The 8,657-nt window shown below is 56.9% G+C and overlaps 1 protein-coding gene across 2 annotated transcripts in view; it reads right to left on the reverse strand.

Moving 5' to 3' along the window:
* Positions 1-2,115: 2,115 nt before the first annotated feature.
* The window catches only part of ADARB1 (adenosine deaminase RNA specific B1), a 37,765-nt gene continuing 31,223 nt past the window's right edge, over positions 2,116-8,657 (reverse strand). For both annotated transcript variants that reach the window (XM_007452486.1, XM_007452487.1), the window contains 2 exons: positions 3,105-3,283; positions 2,116-2,295 (listed from right to left, as the gene is read on the reverse strand). In XM_007452486.1, coding sequence (XP_007452548.1) covers positions 2,116-2,295; positions 3,105-3,283 — 359 coding nt within the window. The remainder of the gene's footprint in view (positions 2,296-3,104; positions 3,284-8,657) is intronic.

Genomic DNA, 8,657 nt, shown 5'->3' on the forward strand with positions numbered 1-8,657 from the left:
CCGCAGCCCCGCCTGGCCCTGCCGCCCAGCGGTCCCCGACCCCTTCGCCCGCGATCCTTGGCTACCTTCCTCCCCAGGGCTGCGTGCTCTCGGGGCAGGAGCCCCGCGTCAGGTCCGTCCTGGACGGTCGCACAAATGTGAGCCGGGAGAGGCAGCAGGGCATAGCCACGCGGCACGGACCCACACAGTAAGGCATTCGTTTACCTGGGCTGGGGCATGGTGGGGGGGGATCGTGCTCAGGTCCACAGTCGGCTGACAGAGGGGGAGCCGGGCGTCCTGGACTGCTCGTGTGCACGTGCAGTATCATTCCTCTGGACTTTGTAACCAAAATCCACATATTTTTTAAAAACTAAGTCCATCTCCCAATCCCCATTAGAAAAAATACCATTTATAGAGATAAGAATAAAAATGCAGGGACTCACAGATGTCTTTTCTGAGTGTGCAGGAGACTGCTGTGGTCGGCCGGCGCCGCCAGACACCTTTCTTTTCCCGGGTGAAACCACAGCAGGCCCCACCGGGCCACGCGGGCCCGAGCCCTGTGCCGACGGGGTCGGGACAAGAAAACGCCCTGCAGAGATGGCGGCGTGGGCAACCCTCGTCCTCTGACACGGCCAGGCCCCGGCAGTGTGGCCCCCTCCCCCCTGCCCTGCACGCGCCCACGGGGCGCAGCACCTCAAGTCTCCATGCGGACGCGGAGACACCTGGAGACGTGACCTTCTGGGACCACGTCTCCCACTCTGAGCGCCCGGGCTCTGGCCCAAAGTGCCAGTGGCCGTCCTGCTCCTGCTCTGAGTTTTCTGAGCCCATAAAGGACATGGGACACCCAGGCACACAGCCTGATGCCTGGACTTGGCTGGAGGGCCCTCTCTGCCTATGGCACCCCCAAGACCCCCCAGAACCAGGAACTGGTGCTGACTCAGCAAAGGGCACCAAGCTCCTCTCCGATCCTCCACAGAAGCGGGAGGAGCGTGCTGTGCCCTTTGCGTCAGGGCGGGGTGGCCTCCCGGGGTCCCCACCTGCCCGCCTGCCCTGACCCCCGGCTCGCTCGGCCCGCCTGGGACTGGCCTGTGTGCTGTTGGGGTACCGAGCAGTGTCCCGGGCACCCTCGACTCCACACCACCCACCCCCTTCCCTGCCGTGACACCAACATCCCAACCTGGCCGAGACCCCACCAGCAACACGCTGTCTCGCCAGCTCTCAGCCTGGACACTTATGCTGCAAACGTGTCCTTGATAAAGCTGGAAAGAATAATCAGCAAATACGCCTTAAGTGGCATTTTCCAAGAATGAATACCTACTTACTTAGCTCTATTTCCATCCTGTGAAGATCTTAGGACAGTCATTCACATCCAGGAGGTTCAGAGGAAGGACCAGAGGGAATTCTAGGTTATTTACTGTGCAATAGCCCCTGTGGATCCCTTCTAGTCCCTAAAAGTTAAATACTGCTTAAAAAACCCAAATGAATGGCCACGCCTACTGATCATGTTTGACCTCTGATTATTTAGAAGTCAACTGAGAGACGATTTTCCATGATATGGTCCTACGAGGAGCACAGAAACTTCTAGAGGACGCTGGAGGCTGCAGGGACCTGGCTGCGACCCCATGCGCCCCACTGCGGGCCGCTGCGCTGTGGACGTGGGCTCCGAGCGGGGAACAGGGACCTACATGTGGACAGGGGTACAGTTTCTTTAGGCTATTGCCTCCTATCTATCTCCTCACTCCCTCCGTATATAAATGCTTCTTTGCAATCAAAGTAATGTGGCATAAGAGTGACCTGACATAGTTATTTCTTATTTTATAAACCATATTCCTAGTTCTGAATAAATTAATTATTCAAGAATTTCACACAAAGTAATTTCTATTTTTCCTAAACTTCAGGAAGCCCTACTCAGTAGAACTCAACTTCTAAATGTAAACTGAGGTTGAAAGCAGTCACTGGATGATTCAAAAGGGGGAACACTGCTGTAGAGAGATGCCAGGTGGTGACACGGGACCCTGACGCCAGACCCCGCGCCCCGCGCGCCCGCCCCTGGGGACGGTGCCGTGCGCCCAGCTCCCACACATCCCACACCTGCCCCGGTTCAGCTGCGAGGTTTGGGGCCGTGCTGCACGCCCGTCAGGGTGTGAGTGAGAACTGGTCCTGTTCCGTGGGCTTCTCCACCCAGGCGCCCAGCCCGGCCTTGATGAAGGCTCTGAACAGACAGGCCTTGGCGGCCTGGTACTCCTTGGCCACCAGCTTGGACTCGTGGTACACGTTGGGTTTAGTGATCTTGGAGCGCAGTAAGTTGGAGGGAACCTGTAAAAAGATTTAAAAGAAAAAACAAGTGCAACTGTTTAAGCAACAACGGTAGAAAATGAAACTCAGCATGATGTTCAAAAAACGGCGTTTCAAACAGTGCTGCTTCTGGGGGGGAACCAAGGGACACTGCCATCCCCAGGGACCGTGTCACACAGAGCCACGCTGGCTACCCCCTGAGGGTCTGCATCCTCAGCCCCAAGTGGCGGCTTCCAGGTTAAACAGACAGGGGCTGCTGGCCAGCAGCAGACTCCAAGGTCGGGTTTCACACCTGCAGGTCATTAACAAACACCACCTCGGCCGTTTGGTCACAGGGAGAACTCGAGCCCCCCCGCACCTCCTCCAACCCATTTTTTGTGCAGATCTTAGAATCAGCAGGGCAGCCACCCACGGCCCCCTGCGCGGGTGAGGGTCCCGCCACGGGGATGCAGCAACCTCTGCCCATCACAAATAAAAGCTACTGACCCGACTTACAAGTAAATGGAAACTGGGAACATACTGACTCACCAGAGGAGAGTTTATGTGGGGAAGAAGGGCCTTTGCTGCTGCAAAGCCCCCAACCCCCACTGAAGCCCTCTAAACACACAGGTCGGAACCCAGGGCGCCCCAGAGCTGCGGGCCCCGAGGAGGACTCCGCGGGAGTGCCGAGTCCCAGGTTCCGGCGGGCTGGGGTGGGAGTTTGGGGGTGGGGGGCTGAGCCTGCTTTGAATCTGAGGAGCCAGGGCCAGACTGTCAGCCAAGAGCGCCCAGAAGAGACAAGGTGTGGGGCGGCCACCCGGGCAGGCTGGTGGGGAAGGGCGCCTCAGTACCTTGCCGTGCACACGCATCCAGCGACAGTACAACGCGTGCTTACACAGGCGAGAGGCGCGGCCCAGCTCGTCCTTCCCTGTGGTGGCGTTGATGACCTCGATGGCCGAGTCGCCCACCGTCCAGTTGACACTGAAGTTGGGGGCCTTCCCCGGCTGCCGCGCCTCCGCGTTGCTGATGCCTGGAACGAGACGGGAGCGGGTGACGTGGGGCCCAGCGTGGGTGCTGCGGCGACACGGCCTGACAGTGGCCGGCCAGGTGCGCCTGCCCTCCCAGCAGCCCGCCCCAGTCCCTGCTGCCCAGAAACACACCTGTCTGTGCAGGGAGGCGGGTGGGCCCACAGAAACCCCTCACCCCGAGACTTCACACACTCCCGAGCTCACTCGGGGCCAAATCTCTAGACGCCTGGGTGTAGAGGGGCCCCACTTCCAGGAGTGATTCAGGGTCCCACACGACTGCGCTCCTTTTGTTAGCGTGCCTGGCGCTCAGACGCTGCCCGCCGGGGCCAGGCGCGTTCAGCCCCCGCCTCACACACAAGACACGAACGATCCAGGAAACCCGACTCTCGAGGAGCATGTACGAGCGAGACGGTGCTTCCTCAGCAGGGTTCGACCCTCCTGTCTTGACCAACCGACGCTCATGTCCTGCGGCTAAAAGTGGGACACACTCAGGTCGCCGCTGGGGACTGAATGCACACGTCCCCGCCCCCCTTGCGTGTAGAGCCCGGTCATTCGACCCCGCAGACGGCAGACGCAAGGCCACGGCGCCTACGACAGCAGCTGGCCCGCACCTGGACCCTCCAGGGGGCTTCAGCCCGGCCCTCGCTCTTGGTGACCATCTACTCCTCCCTCGCACAGAACGTTAAGGCCAGGACAGCAGGTCCAGGCAGCCCACAGTTGGCGCCCAGGCCTTGCTCAGAAGCCTCACGTCTTCAGGGCAAGACAGCAGCTCATCTGAAAGCAGCATGAAAAGACAATAAAGAAAATTCATGTTTACAGGCCACCAACCTCGGGGAAATGCATTTAAAGGGACGATACACGCTTAATGGGATGTCCATGCTCCCCTCCCCCCAGGGCGTGCGGGGGAGGGCATGGGCACCCGCTCTGTCCAGCCCGCCCTTTACCCCTTCACTGGCTGGTCGCAGGCGGAGGGGGTGGTTGGCTCTGGACTGACATCCGGACGTGATGGAGAAGCTTCTTGTTGGCGGCGCTGGCCGGGGCTTCTTCCAGGGGCAGGCGGAGGTGGGGGGGCCCTATGTGGGGGACAAGCCTCGGGCACTGAGCGGAGCTCGCCCGGGCCGGGTGGACCACACCCTGGATGACCTGCTCTAACGCAGCATCTGAGGGGAATCGCAGGGTGACTTCGGGTCACTAAATGGACACTTAAAAAAATGATGATCTGTCCACAGGTGGAGTGCAGATTAAGAGGTGCATTCTTCCCCGGTGTCGCGGTGGTTAAGAATCCGCCTGCCAACGCAGGGGACACGGCTTCGGGCCCTGGTCCGGGAAGATCCCACATGCCGCAGAGCAACTAAGCCCGTGCGCCACAACTACTGAGCCCACGCGTTGCATCTACTGAAGCCCACACGCTCTTGAGCCCACGCTTGCAACAAGAGAAGCCACTGCAACAAGAAGCCCGCGCACCACAACGAAGAGGACACCCTGCTCGCCGCAACTAGAGAAAGCCCGCGCGCAGCAACGAAGACCCAGCACAGCCAAAAATAATTAAAAAAAATAAACTAAATGTATGAAAAAAGAAGAGGTGCCCTGCCTTCTATTCATTCAACCACAGAACTGCCTAGCACCTACTAATCTTTTGTTCGGATACCTAAGTCCTCCTGGCCACAGTGGCCTCCTCTGGGGTCTTCATCCGAGCCCCACGGAGGCGGTCCAGCTGGCAAAGCCAGCTACCGGCTGGCTTCACACCATCCCCCGAAAGACAGAGAAGAGTCTGAACGTGGAAGGGGTCGGAGTCCCCCCAGTGAGGCCGGGTGGAAAGCACACCCTGCGGACAGAGCAGGGAGCTCAGGTCCCCCCGCCAGTGCCGACCTCTGGCTGACCTCTCCTCCGGACTCCAGGCCCGGCTATTCGCCTGCCTTCTCAGAGGTACACGATGCCCGCCCATGGGAATCCTCCTGAGAGCAAAGCCAGCACCTGGTGCAGCCCCTCTATCCGTGCCCCAGGGCTGCCCCTTCCCCAGCAGCCAGCCTCGGGGCTCAGCGCAGGGACTTTAGAAACTACCCCCTAGGGAGACAGACCCAGTTCTGAGAAAAGCTTCAGGGTTCCTTCCAGGTTCTGCCTTTTCCATTAAACTGCTGAATCATTTTTTTCATTCGAAGACGTGAGCGCTGAGTTATTTCACCTTCCATGAATGTTTTAACTAAAGTATAACAGAGTGTGCAACTTTTCACAGAGTGAGCAACCCGTAGTCAGCAACTGCTCAGTAAACTGAGCCTCTGGTCCCAGAGGGGCCCCCCCCACACCCTCTCCTTGTCACTGCCCCTCCCCCGTGGCAGCCACTGCCCCCCGCACCGCTCCCCACAGCACTGACCGGTGCTGCCTGCCTCGATATGCATTAAATGAGTATTTCCCAGACCTTCAAATTAATATTTGATTTCTATACTTACTAAATACTCTCCACAAATTAGTAAGGTTTATTCTTTCTAGCCTCTTCTGTTTTCGGAGTCACTTCCTCTTAGTTGTTCTATTTTCTTACATAGATCACCTCTTTTGTGTTTACTTTCCTCAAAAGTTTGACAGCGGCTGTTCATTCGTGTTTTGTGAGTAAACATCTTGGCTGCTGAACAGAGGCAGTCGGCATGGCCTCTTGTGCCTCTTTCTGGGATGGGCCTCCAATTCCAGGGAGAGCCTGGAGGAAAAGCCAGGACCCAAGTCCCTTCTGGACCGAGAGCCCAGAGTCCAGCCTGGCCCTTGCCTGGAAGCCTCACCATGGGCCGGACTCCAGTAGAGGGAGCTCCGGCCTCCTCCTGGATGTCCCCAGGGCATGGGACAGCCAGCCAGTTAGGAGTTAAATGCAGTCCTGATTTCAGCATCTCCTCGTTTCACCCTGCTGCCAGGATACGCCTGCTCTGAGCTCTGGGGTTTTCCACCGGCAGTTCTGCCAGGTGTCTGGGTCTTGGGCGGCTGTCACTAGCACACCTGCCTGGCGCGCAGTCAGTTCCTGCAGGTCACCGAGCTGCCGCTGAGCTTATTCAAGGCCACAGCCTTTCAAGTACGGAGTCAGGGAGGGGTTTGGGGGGAAAGGGGGGGAAATCTGTTTAGGTACAATTGGTGGGGGAATCTTTCATGAATAAATGGATAATGCTTATATTATATTATTTTCCTTTGCAATTCCATTACTTTTCTACAACAAGGTCAAAATCAAGGGTTACTGTTGAATGATACTTAAACCCTAGAATTACAACATTTTGCATTAAAACTAGAAATGGTCAATTAATTGTTCAAAGTTTTAAAATTTATTTTAAGCTGAGTAAACTACCATCTTTAGCAAGAATGGAGAAAATAAGGCAAAAAGAAAATAGCTAGCCCAAGGTTCCAACACTAACCATACACTTTTTCTGGAGCAGAGAGCCCCAAATGGGCCCAAGAGCTTATTTCTATGAGCCTCTGGGGCCAACACTGCTGTAGTACGGACACCAAGAAGAGCTTATCTTTCCGGGGCTGCAAAGCAAGAACCAGGGTAGTAAGTTAATCACAGACCATGGTGCAGAAAACAATAAAAGAACAACTTTGTCTGGTAATGAGAGTCCCTCTGTTGCTGTAAATTAAGTGTGCTGAATCAGAACTTTTCGAGCAAAAGTACAGAGAAACTGTGAATTGGCCTAATAGCTGATACAAGTAAAAACTTAGAAAACTCAGCTGGCACTGATATTTTTCTTACTTCCCTTGTAAAGACACTTCCTACATTCCTCACATAGTAACATGTAATCAAATGCATTACATACAGAACGAAGAGTAACAGATATCCAGGGTGACCATGGGTTCCCGTTACAGAATCTGCCAGTCACTTGCTACATGGTCAGGAAAATGTGTAGCTACAGCCTGGACTGAAAGTGGTCTTTGTTCTGCACATACACAAAGACCTGAGTCGAGCTGAAGTGGAAGAAAACCGAGTACACAGCACCCGACAGTGATGGTGACACGGGCCGTGTAGCCGGGGCCGTGAGCCCCGAGCCTGCAGCCCCTGGAGCAGAGCACCTTCGAGACTTCCATTCTGATTTTCATTCAAAAAGGCCCCCTGAGCTGACGGAGCGGGGGTGGAACCAGCGGGCAGCACGAGCTGGTGAGGGCGAGGTGGCCACACACACCTGTCCTGCTGTCTTCCCCAGTCCCAGATGGGGCCACGGCTCTGCGCAGAGGACCTCGGGCCGAATCAGACTCCTTTCTTACACGAGTCCAGGGGGGGGTGGCTAAAACACCCACTCCGGGAAGGAGCCCAGGCGCTCTGGTCCAGAAGGCGACGTGCGTGCTGCTGGTGAGCCGGCCGGGAGGCGGGCCCATCGCACGGACAGGGGGTCAAGCCGGCCTCACCCCGAGAACCGCACAGGGCTGGTGCACGAAAGGGAAAGTCCCTTCCCCACCAATGCACCTGGGGGGGCCAGACGGGGACTCCACCTGCTGGTGCAGACGCAGGGAAAGGGGGACACCTGGGCGGGGTGGGGGCGGCAGAGGCCCAGAGGGACACGCGGCGCTTGCGTCCTGCGGGCGGCACTTTGGGCCAGGTTCATGTTCTGAGCAGCGCGTGAACTTCCGGGGGCCCTGCTGCAGCAGCACCTGGAAGGGGGAGGGCAGCGGTGACGGGGAACACACCGCACGGGGTGGGGACGATCCAAGGGCAGGTGTGAGGGGTCGGGTTCCGTGACAGGAAGGAGCATGTGCCTGCCCCGAGATACGATTTGAAGACGATGCTCAGTGAAGCTTAGCAACTGTTTTTGAAAAATCCTCAAAAGTGTCATCAATGAAACAGGTAAAGACACCCACACAGAGAGAATTTTAAAAAGCAACAGGCCAATCACATCCCATAGCTCTCAAGTGTTTAGAACACACTTTGAGGTCACGTGCATCCACAACAGGCAGTGGCCATCCACTCCACCTGGGACACCTCGTCCTTCTCAGGAAGCATCCCTAGACAGTTCAGTCACCAGAAGGTTTCTCTCTTTGGCCACAAACTGAAAACCTAATTGGAGACGTGGCGCCTTCTCTCAGAATGGGGATCAGAGCCAGGAGGAGGCGACTGTGAGCGAACAGCTGTGACAACGCCCGGTGGGTCCCAGGGCACCGGCCTCCATACGGTCTCGACAGCTCCCCCCATCAAAGGCTGGTCCCTCAGAGTGTGAGGCCCCTGGCATGGCCGTGAGCGAGCAAATCGGGGGGTCTCTAGCAGGGCAGACCAAAGGACACAGTGAATGAAGCAGGCGGCTCGGGACGAGACCTGTGAGCTCTGCCCCAGGAGAGGATGGGGGCAAAGGCAAAGGATAAGACGGAAGAAAATCTCTCTGACCTGAAGACTCCATTACCCAGATCAAAGTGCTCACA

Source organism: Lipotes vexillifer, unplaced genomic scaffold, assembly GCF_000442215.2.
Source record: "Lipotes vexillifer unplaced genomic scaffold, Lipotes_vexillifer_v1.1 scaffold545, whole genome shotgun sequence".
Classification (NCBI taxonomy): Eukaryota; Metazoa; Chordata; class Mammalia; order Artiodactyla; family Lipotidae; genus Lipotes; species Lipotes vexillifer.